Source organism: Rasamsonia byssochlamydoides (genome assembly GCF_041956645.1).
Source record: "Rasamsonia byssochlamydoides strain NRRL 3658 unplaced genomic scaffold VTN77scaffold_87, whole genome shotgun sequence".
Lineage (NCBI taxonomy): Eukaryota > Fungi > Ascomycota > Eurotiomycetes > Eurotiales > Trichocomaceae > Rasamsonia > Rasamsonia byssochlamydoides.
The window spans coordinates 16986-41947 of record NW_027192470.1 but is presented as its reverse complement, the minus strand read 5'-3'; the positions used below and the strand labels follow the sequence as shown (position 1 = coordinate 41947).

At 47.9% G+C, this 24962-nt stretch overlaps 7 protein-coding genes across 7 annotated transcripts; 5 read left to right on the top strand and 2 right to left on the bottom strand.

The window, feature by feature from the left end:
• Positions 1 to 463: 463 nt before the first annotated feature.
• Positions 464 to 1561, top strand: VTN77DRAFT_9331 (uncharacterized protein; the record flags this gene model as incomplete). Its single annotated transcript, XM_069425928.1, has 1 exon — positions 464 to 1561. One exon carries the CDS (start codon positions 464 to 466, stop codon positions 1559 to 1561), a length of 1098 nt encoding a protein of 365 aa, XP_069273932.1.
• A 2046-nt stretch (positions 1562 to 3607) lies between these two features.
• On the top strand, positions 3608 to 4668 carry VTN77DRAFT_9330 (uncharacterized protein; the record flags this gene model as incomplete). Its single annotated transcript, XM_069425927.1, has 4 exons — positions 3608 to 3617; positions 3709 to 3922; positions 3983 to 4422; positions 4472 to 4668. The coding sequence occupies 4 exons, from the start codon at positions 3608 to 3610 to the stop codon at positions 4666 to 4668; spliced, it is 861 nt and encodes a 286-aa protein (XP_069273931.1).
• A 1098-nt stretch (positions 4669 to 5766) lies between these two features.
• VTN77DRAFT_9329 (uncharacterized protein) lies at positions 5767 to 9588 on the top strand (the record flags this gene model as incomplete). Its single annotated transcript, XM_069425925.1, has 5 exons — positions 5767 to 6020; positions 6444 to 8191; positions 8247 to 8431; positions 8483 to 8649; positions 8706 to 9588. The coding sequence occupies 5 exons, from the start codon at positions 5767 to 5769 to the stop codon at positions 9586 to 9588; spliced, it is 3237 nt and encodes a 1078-aa protein (XP_069273930.1).
• A 3122-nt stretch (positions 9589 to 12710) lies between these two features.
• On the top strand, positions 12711 to 13377 carry VTN77DRAFT_9328 (uncharacterized protein; the record flags this gene model as incomplete). Its single annotated transcript, XM_069425924.1, has 2 exons — positions 12711 to 13141; positions 13191 to 13377. 2 exons carry the CDS (start codon positions 12711 to 12713, stop codon positions 13375 to 13377), a joined length of 618 nt encoding a protein of 205 aa, XP_069273929.1.
• Positions 13378 to 15170: 1793 nt separating this feature from the next.
• On the top strand, positions 15171 to 15568 carry VTN77DRAFT_9327 (uncharacterized protein; the record flags this gene model as incomplete). The annotated part of the gene is made up of 2 exons (XM_069425923.1): positions 15171 to 15418; positions 15499 to 15568. The coding sequence occupies 2 exons, from the start codon at positions 15171 to 15173 to the stop codon at positions 15566 to 15568; spliced, it is 318 nt and encodes a 105-aa protein (XP_069273928.1).
• A 1099-nt stretch (positions 15569 to 16667) lies between these two features.
• Positions 16668 to 17904, bottom strand: VTN77DRAFT_9326 (uncharacterized protein; the record flags this gene model as incomplete). The annotated part of the gene is made up of 3 exons (XM_069425922.1): positions 16668 to 17058; positions 17119 to 17582; positions 17638 to 17904. The coding sequence occupies 3 exons, from the start codon at positions 17902 to 17904 to the stop codon at positions 16668 to 16670; spliced, it is 1122 nt and encodes a 373-aa protein (XP_069273927.1).
• A 1470-nt stretch (positions 17905 to 19374) lies between these two features.
• VTN77DRAFT_9325 (uncharacterized protein) lies at positions 19375 to 20490 on the bottom strand (the record flags this gene model as incomplete). Its single annotated transcript, XM_069425921.1, has 3 exons — positions 19375 to 19617; positions 19674 to 20375; positions 20425 to 20490. 3 exons carry the CDS (start codon positions 20488 to 20490, stop codon positions 19375 to 19377), a joined length of 1011 nt encoding a protein of 336 aa, XP_069273926.1.
• Positions 20491 to 24962: the final 4472 nt, after the last annotated feature.

Genomic DNA, 24962 nt, shown 5'->3' with positions numbered 1-24962 from the left:
ACGGAGTACGGTGTAGTCCTGAGTTACAAGTACGATATCTTGACCATTGGCCATTGTATGAGTTACCTGACAGTTGCGTATATCAGGTAGTAACATTGGACGAATTTTCTTCATTCCCTCATACAACGTCCTCAGCATTGACGAGATTGGTTTCTATCCCGAGCCAGAATTGATTTGTTTATTCCATGATCCACTTAGGAGAACAGATCCTGCTGTGATTTCGCAACGATGAACTAGCCATTGAATGTGGAGTTTTTGCGATTCATTGATTTTCGTGACTTTTGTGCCTTGAATGAGCACTTTTACAGGGATAAAGACTTGATTTGTTGCATTGGTTGCGTCTTTCCTGTACATATCCGCTGTCGAGCATTGAAGACATCTTCTGTTATAGGCACATACCTTTCGAAGATCTATCTTCTATCTCATTGGAAGGGGATCACCTGTTCTCTTGTGTTTGTCAGACATGGCTCCATCACCTTACGCCAAGGAACTTGAGATTGCCTGTCTCGCCGTGCAGCGAGCAGCCCTCCTCACGAAGACCATCATCGCGGCCGTCGACAAAGGCGCCATGGACAAGAGCGACAACACCCCCGTGACGATCGCTGATTTTGCCTCCCAGGCCCTCATCATCAGCGCCATTCACCATGCCTTCCCTGCCGACACCTTTGTGGGAGAAGAGTCGGCTGCCACGCTGCGTCAGGACCCGGAGCTGCTGGAACGCGTCTGGGAGCTGGTCTCGTCCACGAAGCTGGATGATCTCGACAGTGAGGCCCTCCTGGCGTCCCCGCCGACGAGGGAGGCCATGCTCGATACGATCGACCTTGGCGGAAAAGGGGATGGCTGTTCTTCGAAACGAATGTGGGTGCTCGATCCGGTCGATGGAACGGCCACGTTCATGCGTGGACAACAGTATGCCGTGTGCCTGGCTCTGATCGAAGACGGCCAGCAGAAAGTAGGCGTTCTGGGCTGCCCCAATCTGCGAATTGATTCAACGACGACGACGACGACAACAGGCCAAGTCCACGAAGACATCGTGGACAAGGATGGCTACGGACTGATGCTCTCCGCCGTCGCCGGCCAGGGAGCCTTCCTGCGCCCGCTGGGCCGCGGCGCACTGGCACCCGCACAGCCGATCCCACCACGACACCGCGACGCGGCGATCGAACTCAGCGATCTCCGCTTCGTCGACTGCAAAGCCGCCAAATCTACGGACTTCGACAAGCACGGTGTTCTAGCGTCGCAGTTCGGCGCTCCCTGGCCACCAGACACAGACCTGTGGTCGTCGCAGATGCGATACGTCGCGATCGCCGTCGGCGGATGCAACGCGCTCATCAAGATCCCGCGCAAGAAGAGCTACCGATCCAGCCTCTGGGACCACGCGGGCGGGATGCTGATCGCACAGGAGGTGGGGTGCACGATCACGGATCTGGATGGGAAACCTATCGATTGTGGACTGGGGAGGACACTCGAAGGGGCTTATGGGATGGTCGTTGCACCGGAGAAGGTGCATTCGCAGGTGTTGAGGGCGGCGCAGGCGTTGATAGGAGAGGGGGAGGCATAGGACGTCATACTATTCTGAGGTCGCCATGGTGGTGTTAATCTCTTCTGTCTATCGCGCATAGAATGAAGATACCTACAGAGGAGACATTACCTCATTACGACTCCGAGTATCTCAGCATTGACAACAGTCCTNTGTTTATATTTATATATATCTGGTAGAAATACGATATCCCTTCCGTTTAATATAATTCTATACCTACCTAGGTAGGTTGATGTCAGCGCCTAGACCAAGCAACGACCTTAGAGAAAGGAAGGAGATGGAAGCTCATCGGCCTCCTTTCTTTTCCTTTTTTTTTTGGCTTATAATCACCTTATCTCCTCATCTTCTTGATCTTTTCTAATCATTGTCCTTTCTCTCTCTCATATTAGGAGTTCTAGTTTAGTTGAAATTCAGTCATTCTTCTTGTCTATGTCGATAGTTGACATGGGTATACCTATTAGATACTCCACAGATGGTACGTATAGATCGTTACGGAGTATATATATATTTTTTTTGGCATGGGTAGGTAATCCCCCATACTATATGTGGCTGTAAAAAGCAACACCAAATTCATGAAAATAGAAGAATCTTCTTAGCCCTAATTAGCAAGAGATATATATAAATTGGCAAAGGGACTACATCCATTATTGGGAAGAGATTGTATATGAGGCTATTAGTAATAGACATATATTAGTAATAGAGACAAATAAATTATAAAGGGATATAGGTAGGGAGCCTGCCTAGAAAGTAGATAATAAATAGTATATACCTAATATAAGAAAGATGGTAAGGAGAATATGGCAAGGAATATGGGTAGGGAGCCCACCTAAGAAGTAGATGATAAAAATCACTTATATACAGTAGGTAGTCTAGAACAGGTATTTTCTTATTCAGCGTTTAAACCAGTCGCGCAAAGCGAGACCTGCAAGGTTTGTATCATATAGATTGTTTTAAGTTCGGTATACGGGAGTAATTACCCGCGTTTCATATCGTTGTTTTGCTCTCTCCTTCTATGGCAGGATGGGTCATTTTAAATTTGAGTCTACACCTCATCTACCTAACTTAGGCAAAATACCCTGTCTGAAGCACTCCATATCTGAGCAGGGACCTATTAATGTACTCACCCAAGCTTAGGAACCTTGTCGCTGCAGACGGGCTAGTAACGGTTAACCTACATGCAGAAAGTTCACCGCATTCAGTAATTAGCTAACCGTTTCCGCTGTCACTCTCCAGTGGATTCCTGGGGGATCCTGACATCATCCCTGCTCTTCTTTTTATTTGAATCTGAACTCGTTGAGTCTTGGCAAAGGTCTTTGACCAGGGTAAAGACAGTGGTGTAGGGTGGAGGTAGAAGTCTGTCCTGTCGAGACTGCGTAAATTGCTTAAATAGCTTAAGAGTAGTGCTGCCGGCTTCCTGCGGATTCCTTTCCGGTCATTGCCCGTCACGGCCGGGCGTATTCTGTAACGTATTGTTCCGAGTTTGTCTCTTGAGCTTCTAAGCTTGCTATTCCTTAGCCTGTCTCAGCACGGCCAGCTGCATCTGCAGCTCCCGGATCGCGGGGTCCAATGGTTGACGCACCTGGCCGTGCCCGGGTCAGGAGACCAGCCGTCTCGAGATAATTGCGGGGATGGCGTGCGAACGCTGCAGTGGCGTGATTGGGAGGGCTGAAAACGAGTTTACGAGCTCGTCCAGTCTGGATGCAGCGCTTTCCTGCTTTTTGGATGATGGCTCGCGGCTTCCATGCCCTCCCGGCAGACAGCGTCCCAGCGCAAGGCAGCGGCTTCTTCCCCCCTCATCAATCAACCTTATAAAATTCTAGTCTTCGCTGCAGAGTAACTATAATCCAAGTTTCCTTCTTGTCCTTTGAACTGCGGCAGACTGGAGTTTCTTTCTGGAGTTTTAGTCCGAGGTATGTGTCCATATCAACACGCATACGTCATCACTGAAGAATTCGACTGAGAGACCTCGACTCTTCTAACGCGGACAATCGCACCAGGAGCCTACTGCAAACTTGTGACTATCTTCTCAGAAAACAGCCCTGGAGGCTTGATTGTGCCGGCACCATCATGGCGTTCTGTAAGCTCCATCTCTACATAGCTCTCTCTCTTCCTCATACACAGGCCCCGCATTCTTCCGACTAGCTGACTATAACTGCTGCTCTATCCAGACAACCCATTTGTCAGACATGAATCGCACAGCCGAACCACCTTAATCACCTACCAGATTCTGTCGCTGCTCTCGTGGGCGCTGGTCGTCGTCACTGGTGTCTACTATTCCTTGCGGAAGCCCCATGACGTCAAACATGGACACACCATCTGGGAGCAGGCCGACAAGCATAAAACTCCATTTTCGCAAAGCACAATTGTCACTGGTATCTATTGGTAAGAAACATCTACAAAGAGTGTGAATTTCTGTGGAAACATCGCTGATGACCTCGGAAGGATCCTGCTGCTGCTCTCCCAGATCAGCTATCTGTGGCACTTCTTCTCCAAGAATACCGTTCTGGTCACCGCGGCGGCCAATGTGGCCAGCCATTTCATCCTGAATAACCTGTTTGTCTTTGCCTTTATCTTGCTGTGGGTGCGCGGCCACTTCTGGCCGGCTGAGGTCATCCTCATCTTCCACCTCCTCAGCCAGTCTACTGCTTACTGGACGCATTTGGGATCCCCTCCCTTCGTCCATCTTCCGGCCATTGCTGGTCCCTATGCATGGGCGCTGACGGCTCTGTTCTGGAACGGGGCGGTTGCGGTGCATGCCCATAACCTTCCCTCGCGGATTGTCGCTAATGTCTTCATCTGGGTAATTTTCGTGATTGGACATTTCCACATCTTTGTCGCGAAGGACTATATCTTTGGATATTCCTTGAGTTTTCTGACGCTCTGTAAGCAATTTTGACATCCATCACAGGGACTGAGCTGACATCGTCGTAGCCCTCGCCCTGGAGCAATTCTACATCAAGATCATTGCCCTGCAATGGATCTTTGCCTTTGTCATCTTCGCTGTCTCCTTCGTGGGCTCTCTCCATGTCTCGACGGTTGTCTACTCGAACCGTGACCTCTTCTTCAAGCGTGTCGTGGCCCCAGAAGCGACTGATCGTGAGCGGGAGCCTCTGCTCAACAACCAGTAAACCGCTCTCTCCAGTGCCACTACTAAGACTGGGGGAATCTCAGTCTTTTCCTGGATTGCCAAATTGTGAACATCACGGCTGAGAGCAATCTTCAGCCGTCAACTCATCGACCAGACCGCTCTTTACAAGTATATCTTTTTTTAGCTTTCCATTCTGATGACAAAAAAACGTTGCAATTGGAGGTCTGCCTTAGAGCAGAAACGTCGCCAACTAATCATTCACGTCAATTTGATGGAGGATACCTGCATCAACCATCCACCATTCCAATATATTAATTAGTCTGCCGGATTTATCAGTTACGTGTGATGTCTGTGGTTGGTGCTGTTCCAGAGCTATTTTATTTTTTTCGTCTTCTTTCGTTCGAATGGATACCCTCAGCTCTAGTCACCCAAAACCTCCCCCCTACTACTTTATCTGGCGGTGTATATTGTTTTTCAACAAGAATGCAAATGCAAAAGGATCCTAGGGCAGCCTCTTCCTCTTGCTGGCATAATTCGAGCAGATGGTGGGTGATTCTACTGCTGCTGTTGCCTGCGTAATGCGTCTCCACGTCATGCATGCATGGAGTCTAAACACGCAAGGGACCACGACCTTAACGAAGTCCCGCAGGATCATTGGCCACCTTGATAGGCGTTACGTAGGCGTTAACAATGCAGCAGTTGATTGCCAATGCTGCAAGCTTCAACTGGCGTCCTGGTTGGCGGTCCCCCGTTGCTGGGGGAACGCGCTCCCTGCACGCCGCCTGGCCAGGTCAACATGCGAGCGATCTGCAGTAATGCAGGACGAGTGAAATCGTACCTCGACGAACTTTCTCTTTGATTCTTTCTTTTGCTTCCCTGCGAAGTTCTACTCAGGTCTACATATGCTTTGCAGACGTTGTTTTGGCGTCGAGATAAATCAGAAAGCGTTCCTTATCAACCTGTTGGGTCCGGTGACAACGCTCCCGCTCTCTCCACTTATTGTTTACAGTATTACATACAGATTACAGCGAAACGGCGATACGGCATATCATACAAAGAACAACAATCGTCAACAGACAGGCATTCCCTTCAATGACCTCTTGAACCGACCGAAACGGCGACGTCTTTGACAACCTTGATGGATCCATCGACGCGTTCCTTTGGGCCGCGCATTGTCAGCTTCGAAGATGATCCGCCGGCGTACCCATACGGAGGAGACGATACGGCGTCGTATCTCGGAAGCGAATCGTCGTTTTCCCCCAGTCGACTGGACAATGGCTCCACGATGAGGTTGTTGCCCACGGGGCATGATGACGATGATGTGGATGCCGGCGATCTGGGAAGCGCACCACCACGCTTCCGGATGGGCCAGCCATCTTCAGCTCGAAGAACGTATGTTGATGACCCTGGAGAACCCCAAAGCCCTGGATTGGTTGAGAACCCTTTGGAACCCAATTCTGCTGGATCCCCGACACCCTCTGTCACCACCGACATATCCCCCTCGTCAGGCGAGACTGGAAAATTCCCGTCAATTGCGTCTCGACTGCCGAAATTATATCGCAGTTCAGAGGGACGAGGGCCAGTCGAGCGATCGCAGAAGGGCCAGCTCGCAAGTCAGCCAGCCCTAGATCAAAGATCCAGCGACCTGGTCCCTCCTCCCTTGTTTTTCAACGCTCCCTCCAAACCCAGGCCTGTTTATAAATCAAGCAGCCCGAAAAGAAGGCGAAGCTTCACCAAGCGACGCCCCTTGACCAACCACCCACTGCCACTGGAACCCATCTCAGAGGACAGTCATGCTAATGAAACCCATTGCAGTGCCAATCCGTCACCGACGAGAACGTTTCATCCATTCCACCAGCGCCAGACTTCCGCTGCTACTACTGCATCAAGCCTGGGCCATGCCCCTACGATCCCACCCCCTGCGGGCCCGTCTACGGAAGCGCCGCAGTATACGGCGAGACCAGGTTCCCCGAAAAGACCATGGACCTCCTCTCAAGGTGCAAACTGGACGCGCCCACCGCCTCCACCGTCGGTATCGTCAGTGAGCTACGAGCCCGCAGATCTCAATGGGAGTCCGCGACCAGGTACCCCTAGCTCGAGGTATGGCGGGAGCCCTCGACGTCCGTTGCCGCCAGCTCCTCTCTTTTCTGGGCCATCTGGATCTGGCGCTGTCGAAACGAGCATTGACATCGGAGATGGACCTGCCACGGAGGATCCGTTCGGTGGTGGCGGCCGAACCGTCGACCCTCGACCACCCAGTGTCAGATCCTATGACTCGTTTCTGAGTGAGTCGACTGTGGTGACGGAGGATAAGGAGGAGGAGATGTCAAAGGTCGATCTGGATCAGTGCAGTACTGATACTGAGATACTGGTCAACCCGAACATACATTACGGCCCAGCACCAGAAGAAGGCAAGCAGAGTCGTCGTGGTCTTCGACCGGCGCAGATGTCCAAGAAGGAAGTTCAGCTCATCAACGGTGAACTGGTGCTGGAATGTAAGATCCCGACCATTCTGCACAGCTTTCTCCCCCGACGCGATGAGCGGGAATTCACCCACATGCGTTATACGGCCGTGACGTGCGACCCCGACGACTTCGTTGTGAGAGGATACAAGCTGCGCCAGCAACTCGGCACCCCCATGCGTGAGACCGAATTGTTCATCTGCGTGACGATGTACAACGAGAACGAGATCTTGTTTACCAGGACGATGCATGGCATCATGCGCAACATCAGCCACTTCTGTTCCCGAACCAAGTCGCGCACGTGGGGGAAGGACGGGTGGCAGAAGATTGTCGTCTGTATCATTGCCGACGGTCGTCAGAAGGCTCATCCCAGGACGCTCAATGCGTTGGCGGCGATGGGGATCTACCAAGAGGGAATTGCCAAGAACATGGTCAACCAGAAGGAGGTGACTGCACATGTGTACGAGTACACGACGCAGGTGTCCCTTGATTCGGACCTGAAATTCAAGGGAGCGGAGAAAGGCATTGTGCCGTGCCAGGTCATCTTCTGCTTGAAGGAGAAGAATCAGAAGAAGCTGAATTCGCATCGATGGTTCTTCAACGCGTTTGGTCGTGCCCTGGAGCCAAATGTGTGTATCCTGCTGGATGTGGGTACCAAACCGGCTCCGACGGCTCTGTACCATCTGTGGAAAGCCTTCGACCAGGATTCCAACGTGGCCGGTGCGGCAGGAGAGATTATCGCCGGCAAAGGGAAGAATTTCATGGGCCTGTTCAATCCGTTGGTGGCGTCGCAGAACTTCGAGTACAAGATGTCGAACATCCTGGACAAGCCGCTGGAGTCGGTGTTTGGGTACATTACGGTGCTTCCCGGTGCGCTGAGTGCGTACCGATACTACGCGCTTCAGAACGACTCCACTGGCCATGGGCCGCTCAGCCAGTACTTCAAGGGCGAGACGTTGCAGGGCAAGGATGCGGATGTATTCACGGCGAACATGTACCTGGCGGAGGACCGTATTCTCTGCTGGGAGCTGGTGGCCAAGAGGGAGGAAAGATGGGTGTTGAAGTTTGTCAAGAGTGCTGTTGGCGAGACTGATGTTCCTGGTAGGTGTCATCTTCCTGGCTCAGCGTTCGCTCGTCTAGCTAACATTCACGATAGATTCGGTACCTGAATTCATCTCCCAGCGTCGACGATGGCTGAACGGCGCCTTCTTCGCCGCCGTCTATTCTCTCGTTAACATCCGACAGATCTGGGAGACGGATCACTCGCTGGCGCGGAAGATTCTCCTGCACATTGAGTTTGTGTATCAGTTTTTCCAGCTTATCTTTACCTATTTCGGATTGGTGAGTCGAGCTGACGAGGAAGTACTTTCATCTGCTGACGAATTGCTTCAGGCAAACTTCTACTTGGTGTTCTACTTCATTGCAGGCTCGCTGGCGAATCCCGAGATGGATCCTTTCGGTCATAACATGGGCAAGTATATTTTTTATGTGCTGCGGTATGCCTGCGTCCTGCTCATCTGCTTGCAATTCATTCTGTCGATGGGGAATCGGCCGCAGGGGTATGTTGACGCTCACCACTCTTGATTCCTCCTTGTCTTCTACTAACTTGTTACAGGGCTAAGAAAATGTTCCTCTTCGGAATGATCGTCTACGGGATCATTATGATCTACACCGCCTTCGCGACCATCTACCTGGTCGTGACGAGGTTGTGGAAGGGCGGGAAATTCCACCTGGCCAACGACAACTTCACCAACGTCATTGTCTCGCTGATGTCGACGATCGGGCTGTACTTCGTCATGTCGTTCCTGTATCTCGATCCCTGGCACATGTTCACGTCGTCGGCGCAGTACTTTGCGCTGCTGCCCAGCTACATCTGCATGTTGCAGGTGTACGCCTTCTGCAACACGCACGACGTGACGTGGGGAACGAAGGGCGACAACGTCCACCACATGGATCTGGGTGCGGCACGAGGCCTGGGCGGATCGACGGTCGAAGTCGAGATGCCGTCAGAGCAGCTGGACATTGACAGCGGGTACGACGAAGCGCTGCGGAACCTGCGCGACCGGCTGGAAGTACCCAAGCAGCCGGTGTCAGAAAGCCAGCAGCAAGAGGACTACTACCGCGCAGTGCGAACATACATGGTCTCAATCTGGATGGTCGCGAACGCGATCCTCGCGATGGCCGTGTCGGAGGCATACGGCATCGAATCCGGCGCCGACAACGTGTACCTTTCGATCCTGCTATGGGCCGTCGCAGGCCTGGCCGTATTCCGCGCAATCGGCTCCACGACATTCGCTATCTTGAACGTCATCCACAAGATCGCCGAGGGCCGGATGAAGTTTGCTGCCGGCAATATGAGCGCGAAGATGAGTGCCAAGAGCAGCACCGTCGGCGGGTCGACTAGCTATGGCGGCAGCGTCAGCGCGCGCGACTGGATTGAGGAGAAGGGGTGGACGGCGAAGAGGAAGTTGGGGAAGTTGATGTTTTGGAGGAGGTAGCTGTAGCTGTAGCTGCAGCACTGTGCCTGTGTTCTGGGTGCATTGTGCTTATTTCCTGTACAGTGTACAGAAGTACGCAGTACAGCTGTGGTGGACTTTTGGCCTTTGATGTCAGGGTTTGGAGGCGTGGTGATGTTGTTTTTCACTTTTCTTTTTTCTTTTCTTTTCTTTTCTTTTCGTTTTTATTTGATTCCCCCTCCCTCTCCCCCCAGTTATGTTATCACTTGATGCTTGACGAAAATGCACGAACGAAAAAAGAATGATCAAACAAACGATAATGGTCATGATAATGACAAGGCAAGATAAGGGAATGATGATGCATAATTGCTTATGTTGCTTATGTTACTGATGTTACTGATGTTGCCCATGTTGCTTACGTTGCTCATGTCATGTTACTTATGTCATGTATGTGTTGATGTTTTGATGATCCCGGATGAATATCATGCAAAGTTCGAAAATGAACCATTGTGTCACTGTCAGGCCGATTTTTCCCCTCCCCTCCCCTCTCCTTGTCTTTCTTTTCTTTTGTTTCTTTTCTACATCTTATACCCGTCTCCTTTTTTTTTTTTTCATTCGTTTGTTTGTTTGTTTGTTTCGCCTTTATTTTTACGAGGCAAAAATCAAAAGTCCAAATCAGAAGCAGCCAACTAGATCGAGAAGCAATTAATACTTACACCGATTTATTATTACTATTACTACTATTACTATTATGATCATTATCATTGTTACTGCTGTTCCTAATCTGTATTATAAAGATCTTTCTTTTTCACCTTCCATTCTGCACACTGTCATGTGGCTGTGAAAGCAACAGACGTATGTACAGACTAAGTATGCCAACACCAGATTTATGAAATTTCCCTAGCCCCTATTATTAGTCAGGGGTAATGATATGTATAGTAGGCTATTGGCAAAGGGATAATAATAGTAAGAAATATAGCGAGGAATATAGTAAGGAATATAGGTAGGGAGTCCGCCTAGAATACTTAGTAGATAATAATAAATAATAATAACAATAATAAGTACTGCCTAATACAAGATATATGGGAAAGAGAGAGAATATTGTCAGGAATATATATAAGCAGGGAGCCCACCATAGAAGTAGATGATAAAAACTATACAACTTATATAGTAGGCGGGCCAAAAGTCCCAGGCATAGAATAGGTATTTTTCTCTTTGATACCCAAACCAGTCGAGCGAAGCGAGGCCTATAAATAAGGCTTATATTCTTTTTTTTTAAATATTTCCTTATTCACGTACTGTATGAACTGTACGTACGTATGGTTGGTTCCCTGTCCTCCCTCCCTCTCTCTTTTTTTTTCTTTGTTTTTTACCTACCCATTATTAATTAATGTTCATCAGTATTATATTATAGGCAGTACCATACAGGTCATCTGACAGATCCTCGATTTCATCGTCCATTGTGATTGGCCGGAATTCAGCGTATGCAAAAATTGGTAGAATCTTGTCACCCAAACTCACGAAAGTTGTAACTTCTGTATGCGAATTCTTGACTTTATGAGCCTAATATTAGGATTTTGTAAAAAATAAGATAAATAAAAAAAAGAAACGCCTGCAGATAATACTATAAAGAATATATATATCTTTTTTTTTAAAAATTAAAAAGCCTCGGTTTTCAAATTACCATATAAATATAAAATTTGCTTACTTTTTCGCTAGTTTTATGGCCATAGGGAGCGATTGTCACAATATTTAAATAAATATATAATAGACCTAAATTTCCTAATTAGGAATCAAAAAAAAAAGACTTCAACAGATATTCCAATAGGTGAAAGGTCAATAGAATTTCGGGGAGTAAATTGAGTATTTTGGTGATTTTGGAGCCTTCTTCTGATACAAAAGTTACAAATCAATTTTCTAGGAGTGCATGTGCCAAGATTCCAACCAATTTTTGCATACGCTACATAATAGTTACTTTAGTTAATTAGCCTCAGCCGCATGAGTGAGGTTGCAGAGCCGCATGGACTTTGGAGTCACGGCCCCTTGGCCCCCGGGATTGTACCTATATCCAGTATCTCCGTCGGCTATCTAGTCAATTGTGCACTGTACATACATACATACCTCGATACCTACCCAGGTAGGCAGGCAGGCAGGTAGGTAGATAGGTAGCTAATCCCTCCGTACGGAGTATTCTGCGGCTGAACAAAACTGAAGAAGGTCGAACCGGTCGGTCGTAAGCCGGATTCAATTCAGGGAGCTACATAGGGCTAGGGGCTATCACCAGCAAAGTGATTCAGTTAGTGGTTAAATGCTAATATTAATAATACATACGGAGTCGTCAGGTATGTGTGCAGAGTACTTACAATTCTAAGGTTAGGGCTAGACCCCACGAATGTTATTTTTATTTGGTGAGTGTATATTATCCAAGTCTATACACGTAATGAAATGATACCCGCCTGTTTTCTTTTCTTTTTGTTGGCGCAGCCGAAACACCTGGTTCAGAATCACCAGGAAGTTGGTGCCATGGTGCCTCTTTTTGGCCGAGTCTGCAACATTTTTTCTTTTTCTTTTTCTTTTTCTTTTTATTTTTTGAAGATAGATAATAAACATATTCTGTCCTCACTGTGCAGTATGGGCTGCCTGCAGAGTATAGACTTGTACCGTCGCCTAGATTTTCCCATTCTTTTTCAGTTACATCTGCATCCTCCCATGTGATGCGAATCACAACGGGGCGGCGTCCCCACGAGCAGGACAAGCTCCAGGCCAACTCCAGGCCAACTCCAGGCCAACTCGTCTGGGCCTTGGAGGATGCGCTTGGCAGACACGCCCAGTGGACGATCAGCCATGAATACGAGAGATAGCGAGAGGTAGCTGCTCGAGTCAGCTTTGCAGCCCAACAAGGTTTTCTCGAGAACGGATAGCGTCCAATCACATCCCTCGCTTAGCGGCTGATCCTCGTCCGGTTGCCCAACTGGGTAACCCTTGAAGCTATTCCCAGAACATTGCTGATTGATATAGTTCCAGCATCCTGATTAGTCGCATCCAACAGACGAAATACGACCTGGCAGCCTGCTCGACTATTAATATTATTTCTCCTGCAGGTTGACTTTCTTTCTCCAACATTCTTCTGCAGACATCGAAGAAATACGCAGACAACTGACAGCATGCTCGCCCTGCACATCACGCTCTACGCCCTCTTGGGCACTGCCCTCGCCTTCTCCTTCGTCGAGCTCGGCCTGCTGGCCTACGCCATCTGGGCCCTCAACCAGGTCGTTGAGGTGCCCGTCTACGACTATGGCTTCGACTTCACCTACGAGGACGTCAAAATCGGCACCCCAGCCATCATCGCCTTCCTCATGTTCGCCGCCGTCTGGACCATCCTCGCCTCTGGCGCTGCGCTCGGTCTGCCGCTTCTCTTCCATGCCCAGGGCAAGCACGCCCACAACACCTGGTTCGCTCCGTTTCTCATTGTCCTCTACTTCGTCACCTGGGTTTTCTGGCTGGCTGGTTTTGCCGATGTCGCTGCTATTATTGGTGATACTCTCGCCAGCTCGTCTTATATTGACGCTATCATCGCGTTTGCTGTGCTTCTCTGGTAAGAATCCCCTCTGTTCATAAACAATAGCCGACTACTGACTCTGCAGGCTCATATTTGTCGCGCTCTTCATCCTGAGTTTCCTCGCCATCTTTGACATCCTCAAGGCTGAATGGCCAGGATACTTGCCGATGCGGTCCCGCACGACGACGACTGCCGCCCCTGCTGCAGCTGTTGCTCAACCGACCATATCTCTGGAACCCAAGATTGAGGCCGGTAACGAGATTTCTGCTTAGACGACGATTCGAATGAAGCATATACATCTTATGCTCTGGTCATGGATACATTGCCCAATGTCCTTGGATGATTAGCTTGACTATGATTTTCGCCCTGTTTCGAATACCTATATATACCATGATATAAAGCCATGATACCATGTCGATTCGCTAGTGTGATGATTTGCTTATGGTTTATATAATACCCTGTCAGTCTGGCTCTTTAACTGGTGTTCATGAGAGAGGAAATGTGTAATGAGAAGATTAAAAGTTACTGGACTTAATTCTGATGAAGAATCGGATGTCAAGGGTAGCTCCCTCAATAAATGATTCTCCTAGTCTAATGGAAATATCCAGAGCAAGACACTGTCATCATCATAATCTTGTTGGGAAATCGATCGATCGATAGCTGATGGATCCAGCATGGATGACAGGGCCTTTTCTCCATTCCCAACCAACACCACAAGAGAGTAGTGATCATCCCCCTGGGTAACAGACTCCTCGGCCAGTTCCATGCTCACGGGTTCATTTGTCTTGACGAAGACGATAAGATGACTGAATTTTGACTGGAACCAAAACTCCTAGTATATAATATGAGAAAACAGTGACAATTAGAAAAGATCAAGAAGATTTCAAGAAGATGAGAAAACACGCTAATTTTAACTCCCAAAACCAACATGGTCGATTAGCTTCCATCTCCTTCGTTTGTTTCGGGTTCTTGCTCGCTTCACGGGTGAGATCATACCACCTACGACTCCTAGGCGTTGACAATTTGGTCATTCTATTTCTTATCTCTATATCTCTTGCAGGATATATAATAGACAGCTAAGCCTATCATTACAAATTTAATATGCGGAATAAGATTGATCATAGCCATGCTGGCAGCCAACTGGCCTGACCTGACCTGGCCCACCTTCAACGGATACATACTCTATACCTTGCGGTGAATGATGTCATTGATTTGGCTGGATGTTGCACAAGATACAGATGTATATCGTGTAACCCTAACTAAAGTCCAAACCCAAGCGCATCTACCAGAGCTAGCCAACTTTGATGAAAGGCTGCCTTAGGTACGTATACTACCTTACCTAGATACATTATGTACTGTGCATGATTATATATGTACGTTCATGTAGATATCTAGGCAGGTATGTAGAAAACTTGGGTAGTTGTCTCCGTCCCATGTTCTATTCTCTACTTTCTTCCTTCAGCCCCGTAGGAAAGAGAGAGAGAGAGAGAGGAAGAGGAAACTGTATATACTCGGTACTAGGTACAGTACAGTACAGGAGAACGAGTCCAGCAGTCTACTGGTCCAGCCAAGTCGATCGAATCGGATAAAGTCCGATGTCTTGTCTGGTCTGGTCTGGTTTGCAGTGCTGCACGAGCGGGCGCCGACGAATTCAATCTTGCATTAGTAGGTAGTACAGTACCTAGGTAGTTAGTTAAACTTACTTAGTTAGGTTAATTATTGGATGGCGTAGACTCGTGGTAGTTAAATAAGAGTGACAAAAAGGGACTCATTTCATGAACGCCTCTCCTTCTTCTTCTCTCTCTCTTTTTTTTTTTTCCTACTTCAAAGATATAAGAATTGATGACATTTCCCCCCGTTTTACCAATACCTCCACTAAATGATCAAACTAGAGAATAATGCTATAATTAGTAATTACTATTATTACGATCAGAAGGGCCGTGTGGCTGACCAAGCCCTACTTTATCTTACTTACCCAGATAGGCAGTACATAGTCGATGGACTCAGATGGAGTGGTAAATGTAACTACTAGTCAGCAAGCGTGCATGGAACTCTAAACACATTGATGTTGGTGTTTGTGATTGGATGTGAAGTCACCGCTGAACTTCTGTATCTACGACACGGATCCCTACAGACAGCAGTCAACCAAGCCGCGGAGATCATCCGCTCCGCCGTGGTCGAATTTGATGCCCTGTCTAAGCAGCTCCTCGCCAAGTACTCGGCGGATGCGGATGCGGATGCAGAACTTCATGCAATGCTGGAGCAATATATTGACGGGTTGCAGCATGCTTGTACAGCTAGTATTACCTGGGGGTATGTCTCTCTCTCCCTTTTTTTTTGACTTATATTTTATTATTCAGTATGGTACTAATTTGATTAATTTTTAATTTTAGTCTCAGCACCAGACGATACCAGGTTGGCACTGAGTATGTGGAAGGGGGTCTGAAAGTGACGTTTGATTGAGAATGGCGCGCAAACGTCGAGTCGATAATTACTCCAAATTTATATTTGTGCAGGGCGAATTTTAAGAAAAAGAAAATTCTGGTTGATAGATGTTCTTTCTTTCTTTCTTTCGTTTTTTTGTTGCGCTTCAATTTCCTCCAAATCTGGAGCTTGTTCATGAAAGAGAGATGATAGTCTTTACCCCAGCTGATTCTTAGAAAGGAAAGAAAAATTTGTAGGCGGTCAATTAGATCTCATTTATGTCTTTTTCATTGAAAATGTGTGTCACAATACGCTACATAAATGCTTAGAAATGGTAATAATAAGCTTATAATATAAGTCGCATCTTGATATTTATTATATAGATTTTCAGATAACGGGGGAAAGAAAAAGGCAACAAATGAGAAAAGTCAAAACATCCGGTGGCGCCAATATCATTGATCAAATCCAATAAACAATTTCATCCCAAGTATCAACTTTCATCATCAGCTGCCTTCCTCGTTCTCAATCGAACGGGGGTGTCCTCCTCTTCAGGGGCCTCATCGATTTCCACCGCGCTCGACTTCGCCCCATGGAGTCTAATTGTCTAGTCCGTTGAGGCATACCTTACTTTGATTTACCATGGACTGTAAATAATAAAGTGAAGTGATAGCATGACCTTCCTTCAAATGTCCTCCCAACTAAACGAAGAGTTTCAATCCAGTCAAGCAGGCGCTACCACAAAAAAAAAAGGCTGTGCACTTTACCATTTACCTGAACCTTGTGCGGAACATAGTACTAGCAGGAGTTTCAATCCATGACAGTTGAATTAATTATCTACGTCTAGGTGAGACTGTTGTTTCCGAATAAAGTCCTTTTTGTTTTTTTTTTCCATTTTTGATTTATCTCTAGTAGCAACCTCAATGGAGACTGCGGTTTTATACTTGTGTACATACAAGGAGAAAGTCTGAGCGGAGAGCATGACAAGCAGACAGATGACAAGGTTAGAGGCATGACATGACTAGCCCTAAATCGAGAAACCTCACCAGAGAGAACATCCCGTCAAGACGAAACAGCGAGTCGAATCAAGAGTCAACAGAGTCAGAGTCAACGCCAGTCTCAATTCTCGTCTCCTGACTGATTAGCCCCTCTTCTCAGCTGGCTTGCGCCAGTACGGATGAATCTCATCATCGGACATCTCATGCAGCATCACCTTGTGTGTCTCCTCCGACCTGCCCTGCTGACCTTTCCCCCCGGAACGCTCCTGGCTGACCGCGTAGGCGAAGAGGCTGCCGTCTTTGTTGAACGCCGTCGCCAGAATGGCTCCCTTGACGGTGGGAAAGCTCCTCACGCGCTTCTTGGTCTTGTAGTCCCACAGCATGAAGGTTCCGTCGGAGCAGGCGGTGCTGAAAACGGTCCGGTACCGCGGATGGCAGCTGATGGCGTTGAGGGCGTACCTGTCCATTCTCCCGATGGGGGTAAGCTCTTCGACGTCCTGGCGGTAGCATTTTAATTCGTAGTTGCGTTTGTTCCTGAGTTGTCAGTCATCGTGTTGTCAACAGCCAGTAGAAGGAATGTAGGTGGATGCATACTTCTCAGCCTCGGAGTCCAGATAATGGATCGCACAACGGCCGTCGGCGCTCCCCACGGCGAATCCGTACACCCCGGGCAAGCATTTGACGACCCTGGTCTGCGACGTCAACGGGCTCGCCATCGGCAGATGGAATTTGCACGGCTGGAGCAGATCGACGACGTGGATGTCGCGGTCCGCCGTGCCAATCACAAGCATCCGCTCGTCCACATCCAGGGTGTCAACGCGGTCGTTGAAATCGAGGCCCCCGATGGAGGTCTTCTGGCGCAGGTCCCAGTACTTGACGGTGTGGTCCCACGATCCAGTCACGACGAGATCAGTCCGCGACGCGCGATGGTCGAAGAACTTGACGGTACGGATGTCATCGGCGTGACCGTCCAGGCGACAAACCGCGCGGGCCTCGCCAGTCACATCCAAGACGCGAGCAGACTTGTCTGCGCCGGCTCCGACGACCATGGTTCCATCCTAGATCGTGTCAGCATGTATCGGATACATTGATACCTGTCAGACGACTGCTAACCCTCGACCAGTCACAGCTCAACACCGCATCATCGAACGGGACTTTCAGTTTCTGCTCGCCGTCCGGATAGCCCTTCACCTCGTAGATACGCAGGTGACGGTCGCAGGAGGCCACGGCGAGGAGGTTGTCTGCCGATGACCAGGCCAGGTCGTTGATCCGCTTCTTGGGGCCGGATGCCATCTCGATGTCGTTGTCAATCCAACCAGTCTCCTGGACCAGGGGAATCGGATGGTTGGTGAGTTTGGGGTCGATAGGTATAGGCGGCATTGCCTGAGTAGGCAGAGAGGTGGACATAGGCCGTAGATAAAGAGGATTGAGAATGAGGAGATGATGAAAGGGGATGAAAGGAGATGATGTCTCAAATTGGAAGCACTGTTGATGCAGACCACAGAGAAGAGAAAGGTGATGAAAAGATCAACTCTCGTGAACGGACAAGACAGTGAATGAAAACAAAATCGTGCTGTTTGTTGCCACGGCGAGTTGCAGCTGGACAAACATCGGCGTGCTACAAGAATGTCTTCCAGATTAAGAAACTCGGCATTGGTCACGCATCTGGCTGTGCTGTCTAAATGGGACGGAAAAGAGGAGATCAGGGAGTAATCCCAATCATAATTGACCATTCGAAGCTGGGAATTCCTTGATAACAATCCCAAGCGAAGAGACTTCAGCCAGTCTGGTTCAATTACATACTGCTGACTTAGATGGACGGGAAAAACGTTGGGAGGGAGCATTTATGGAGATCTGGAGGCAGGATTCTGGAACTAGATCAGCAATACAAGATGGACCTCGCATTGCATGGTCGTCTTCGTTGAAAGTTGAATCTTACTAATGGAATGTGTATATAGGACCTTTCTCCACCAGCAAGCCCGTCTCAAGTATCGTTTCAGCTGAGTGAGTGATTTCATGGTCGTTCAATCATCTAGTGACAATATCCTTTAAATAGAATAGATTTAATTAAAAGATTGGCAATTTATTAGTATTAAGAGATAATTCAGACTTATAGACTAAGATAAGATTAGATTAATAGTAAAGAGAACTATCAACTTATAGAATTAGATTCTATATATAGAGATAGAGAGCTTATTTTAAATATCAAATCTGGTCTCTAGTGTTTAGTTTTCTTCACTCTCTGTTTTTTCTTTGAGCTTGCTGGTGAATATTGTATTGTTGGTAGGTATCTCCTACCGTGCCATGGTCTAAACAACCCTCTCTCTAGCTTGTGGATAATGGCTGGCTATGTACTGTACTGTCTCTGCTTCGATGAAACCTTGCACTTCTTCCATGTAGGGCTCTCCTTGATGATGAACGTAAAGAATCGTGCCTAGAATATAATATGATGGTTCGCTTTCCACTGTTATGTTGATCAGTCATCTTACCTTCTGAATAGCAAATTTCAAGAAAACATGTGTCTAGGGACAAAAAGTGTCATGGGCAGAGAACACTGCAACAGGGAAATGGAAAAGAGAGAGAAAAATGAGTATGAGAAAGCCACCACCATGGCCGTAATCTAAGTATTAATTAGTAATTAGTTGTGTCTAACTCTACAGGGTATCTATAAAGCATGCGAAAACAAAGCCGTGTGTTGATCTCCAAACAAACCGCTCGCCAAAAAGTACTTTTCCTGTAACCTGAAGCAACGCCCGCCGTATCATAATCATCACGTCGTCAGTCATTATCTGTTGGGTTTTCTTCTTCTTCTTCTTCTTCTTCTTCTTCTTCTTTTTAATCCACGTTCGACTATGTGGAATGCGTCGGCCTCATGCCGCAAATGATGTGGACCTTGGCGTAGAGACGAAACTGCGGGTTGCAGAGCTCGGCTTTGACTCCGTAGACAATTCGGTAAATGTCTTCCAGTGACATTCCCAGCACGCGGGTGGCAAGCGCAAGGGTGTACGGTTCGATGGACTCGTACGCCGCGAGCAGACTGTACTGGCCAAGTTCCTTGAGGTGAGAATCCTCGGACCATGCACCAATAGGTACCTGATGAGTTATAAGTATAACAAGCAAAGACATAGGACTGGACAGAATCAACCAACCTTGTAAATTTCCTCACGCACATCGACAAATCCAGCGTCGACCATGGCCTGTTTCAATCTGCCCGCACCGTTGAACGGCTTGCCAAACCTCTGGCTGGCCTCGTTGATCATGTTCGACCAATTCCGGATATGTTCGGCCTGCGCAATGCTGGCGTCGTCCGAGTACAACACCGTCTCGAATTCCTGCATTTCCAGCCACCCGCCCGGCCTGAGGTGGTCGAACGCCTGCTGAAACAAGCCGTTCCAGTCCGCAATACTGCCACACATGGATCGTCCGTGGATCAAGTCGAACTCCTGGTTAAAAGTCCACTCGCCCTCGACATCGTCAACGTAGAACTTGCAGTTTGGAGGCACCCAGGACGGTTGGATTGGGCTCAGATCGGTGCCGATGACTTGGGCGCTGGGGAAGGCGTCGGCCATGTCGATCGCCCAGATGCCTGTGCCGGTGCCAATGTCGAGGACGTGCTGGGGATGGGACGTAACCGGCGCACAGAACAGATTTCCCTGCAGCAGGAGCAGAAAGACGTGATGGATGAGATCGAGACGACTCTGCTCGATGTCGTCGTTGGGTAGCGGGTAGGCTCCTTCGCGAAAGGCATGATAGCGACGTCCGTTTTCATACTGATAGTGGGTGACTTCGGAGAGGATGGACATGCTGGACGCACTTCGAGTATCTTCTGCTACCCCCTCGTCTTCGAGATACTGGTAAGAGTTAGCGAATGGAAACCGCAAGAGAGAAAACGATTCCCACATCAGTCTGTAATGTATCCATAGCGGATTTTGCCGCTGGATACGAGCCAGCTATTTGCTTTGTCATGGTGGCTTCAGCCCTGAGCAAGGGCAATGACGGGCACGAGACGACGAGAAAAAGAAGAAAGAGCAAGACCAAACAGGAAGGCGCGTTGGCCCTGAGTCAGAGGTGTTCTGTTCCATTATTTAAATCAAGCAATATCACACATTCCCCTTGCTTTGACTCAAAAGAAGTTCCTATTTTTTCACCTCTGGTTGACGCGCGGGTCCGATGGGGCCTGGGTGAATGCTGTCCATCGATCGACCCAAACGGTGTAACGCTGAAGGGTATTGACAAGACGATTTTCAGGAGGCCGCAAAAAAAAAAACATTCACCAACCATGGTCCAGAACCCCTTTAACAGAAAAACAAAATTTTGAACTCTGTAAGCGAGCGTTGACGTGGGATTTGGGGGATGGCCATTGGTGATAAATCTCCGCGGGGGACTTCGCTTCCCTCCAATAGCTGGCAGATCTCGAAGATTTTAACGACCTTGCAGGAGCTTTCCAATGGCAGTCTGGCACGACAAATCGAATGATCTCGCGTCCCAGCTCCAAACAAGCGCCAAGTTGCTACTGTGTTAGACGCGTTCCTAATCCGAGGATGTGGCAGGCCCGTCCGTCGATCGTCCCCCGGCCACACTAGCCGGATCCACCTTCCACATTTTCAGAACTCCAGATGTCCCAAACAGGAAGGTGCGTAAGCTGGTGCATGCGATGGATGCAAAAGAAAGGAAAGAGAAAGAGAAGAATGCATGTTCCAAATTTTCAGACCGGCATCTTCTGGACAAAAATATTCCGAATTCTTGGTCCACAAATAGACAAGATATTCTCAAAGAAGACAACTGCAGAAAAAAAAAACAAGTTCAACTGACTGAGATCCCTGCAAAGACCCAAATTCCAAATTCAACATTCTTTCCGCACCGTCGGTCCCAAGAATAGGGCCGTCCGCTGGCTCCAGCTGAGTCGGGGCAGCCGTGATCTCCGACTTTCTTTGGGCCGACTAAATTTTGGACTTTGGCGCCGTCGACCAAGCAGAGCGCCGCAGTTGGCAAAATCTCAAAAACAAGACACGATCCATCCGCCAGCCCTGTCTGCTTCCACCACCAACCGATCAACAACATCCTACTTCGTTAAGCGATCGTGTTGGAATGGACCGAAGACCAATGACACCGACGCAAAAAAGAAAATGTCTGCCCTGCCAAGGGAAATTTATTTAATTTATTTTTCCCTTCTCGAAGGATGTTTGTTGCTAGACGAACTCGCGTCGTCGATCTCGACGGACGCTAATGATTGCGGCACAGCAAAGCTGAAGCGAAACCGACGCTGAGTGGCTTTCATCTGTGGGGTAGCTGGAGGATTCGGCTTCATGCCGAGCCAGACTGACTTCCCCATTTTCGAGCTGCAGCGTTATGTCGGTCATGGTTTCCCGATTCGGCACTGAACAGTACTTCAGCTGCGGCCTCAGGCATCAATCAGACGGTTAACCATGCTCCTAGTGACCTGCTAGTCGTCTATATCAGGACTATAGTCCGATGACCTCATGACCTCCCGCATGGGTCGCTCAGTAGAAACTGGATCCAACAGATCGGTAAGTAAATAGAGCCTTCCAATTTGCCATTCCAAACTTCTAGGAAATCGAGCTGGCTTATCGAATACGTTCTCTGCATTCGTCTTTTTTTTTTGGCCAAAGCCCTACAGTCTGGCTGACCAGCGGGACTGCTGCATGTTATGCATAGCTATAAGTGTGTGTGTGATAGCACTCAGCTACAGTTCAATACTAATACCCTCCAATATTTGGTCCAAGCAATTTGGACTGCTGGTCTGAATGATAATAATACCTTGCAAGGTCTTCCTTGGCAATGGAAGCCACTGCGACATGGTTTGCCATCATGCAATGCAACCTCGTTGTCAACAACCGTCATCAGTCATGACGGAAGCTCTTCAGGGCCGAAGACGAGATGTGATCCTCGATTCGAACGTACGTACTTGACGGGAAGTTTTCTGAAACTATTGGAATCAAATCAAACCATACCGAACAGGCCCTCCGGGTTTTTTTTTAAAAAAAAATTAAAAACTGACAGTTGACAGTTTTTTTTTCTCAAAAATCAAAAAAAAAAACTAATATCACACAAAATTTCTACGCTGTATGTTTACCTAAGGAACTATCTAATCTAATCTATTAATCACTAAACTGCCAATCTAAACTGGACGTGTCTATCCACAATTTAACGTTATGGGAGAGAGATACTTCCTACATAAAAAGTACATAGAAAAATTAAAAATTATTCCCTAAATAAAGTTGGCTTTTTTTTTTCATAGAAATTGATGAATCCTCTAAGGAGAGTTTCTAAAAGAAAAAAGAAAAAAGAAAAAAAGAAAAAAGGAGGGGATATCTATCGATGCGAATTCGTGAGTCTGGTTCTGGTCAGCTGCCCGTCGTGATTTCAACCATTAAATAAATAAATTGAATGGATCGGCCTATCTAATCTCTACTCCGTAGAGCAGAGGGTTTCAATCAACCAATTAAACAATCGCAATATGCCAAGTATTATTTTTTTATTCTATTCAATCAATGGAGTCACTTCGAAGAGATCGACAAGTGTAAGGAGATAATGAAAATAGTTTCCTTCCTTTGCTTCTTCTTCTTCTTCACCCATTCCACTGCCGATACGCAATTACTACCTGCACAACGCCAGTAACAGTCTGCGCTAGCCCAAAAAGAAAGGCCAACATCAGAGCAACGACAGCAATCCAAAGATGTACCGCTGATTCGGCTTTCTTCTATCTGCCCACCATTGCTTGAGCGTTCTTGGCTCGCTACTGTCGTACACTTCTTTCAGAAGAAGAAGCTTCTCCCCCCCAGTACTTGTAGTAGGAAACATCTCGCGGAGCAGGACGCGAGAAACCGGTTTCGACATTGATATCCTGTTTTTCTTGAATCTTACGAAGCCACTTGCGGCACTGAAAGTTGGATCTTGGAAATAAGAGGGCGAGCGTCATGGCTGTTTCCTCAAGAAAGCCGGGAGGGAATATCTGCCTTCATACTGTTTTAGCAAGCAGTGAAAGCTAATAAGCATACAAGACTGATCAGGCTTCTGGGTCAGACCTTTTACCTGAATTTTGGTAGTTCTGGAGAAACTGTCCTTGATCAAACAGATACAGCACTGTTTCCGTATGATCCAGAGAGAGATGTTCCTGAATACAATTCGTCCACGCGATTTCCAGCCCTCCAATTTCCTGCAGATTTAGGGCGTTGAAGCCGACCGGGAATAATCGCGTTTTACTTGACTTTGTGCTTGTTGGAGGACAGCTTGCGTGGATGTATTGTTGCAGCGTCTGGCTGTCATCCCAGTCTTCCCCTTTCACCGTCAGCCAAAGCTGTACGGCCAGCCCGACAGCCTCCTCTGTCGCGTTCCAAGAGTGGCATAACCAGGAAGGAGCTTTGTCTTGAATCTTCCGAACGAGCTCTGCGCGGGGGATGTGGGCGTTTTGGCAGACGAAGGAGACGATATCAACAACATCTTGGTGGACGATGAGTTTCAACTCTTCCGTGTCGACCAGGGCACAACGGCCAAAATAGTTGTCGAGAAAAGAGTTGGCGCCAAATCGGGTCCGATGAGAGAAGCCCGCGGTATTCTGGCCCCATAGTTCTCGCACCAGTGCTTTTTTTCAGCCTGTCTCTCTTCGACTCTTTGCTCTTTCCGAGCGTTAACACCACTCGCGGGCTTGAGGGCGCTTCTTGAAGCGGGTCTGGCAGATTCAAGGAAGCCATCAAAGATCGATCTCGATAGGAGACACAAAGATAGAAAATTGACGAGTAAAGCAGAGACAGCAGGCTCCGTAGATACCCTACGGGTGCAAGGCTGTGTGACCAGCATCAATCAAGTAAGTCTGACTTGGGGAGCATGCTGGTTGCCGTCTAAGCCTCGACAAAATCTGCCTCATCATGCAGCGTCGTACAGTGTATGGGCCAGAGTTTGGCAGTGCCCGCGTCCTTGCAACCCGACCATTTTCGTTTATTCAAGCTGGGAGAGGTAAATAATTGAGATATGATGGTCCATGAAACGTACGAAAACGTAAAAGATTCGTGGAAAGATTGAACCAACTGACATCCATAACCATCTCGCAGAGGGATGATTGATGCCAATCCCACCAGCCTATTCCACTGCGCGAGCCGTTCCCATTATTCAAGCTTTCAATCTAATATTAGATTACTACTTACTAGAATTAGAATTGATATCTTGGTCCAATTTTGAGATGGAATCCGTTGTCTAATTTCGGACTGTTGTCGATTCGAAGTACCGTAGTCAAGTAATCCTACCATTGTAGATTAGGCAGGCCCTCATAATATCAGATGTTCTATGCCATAGACGTCTATAGAGGAAGCAAGAAGCTTCTTTATAGGCGTTTATAGAAGCTAAAGACCCAGAAATTGAAATCAAAAAAAAATTAAGAAGTTGTATTTGTCAGCGCCTAGGAGTCCTAGGTGGTAGTCATC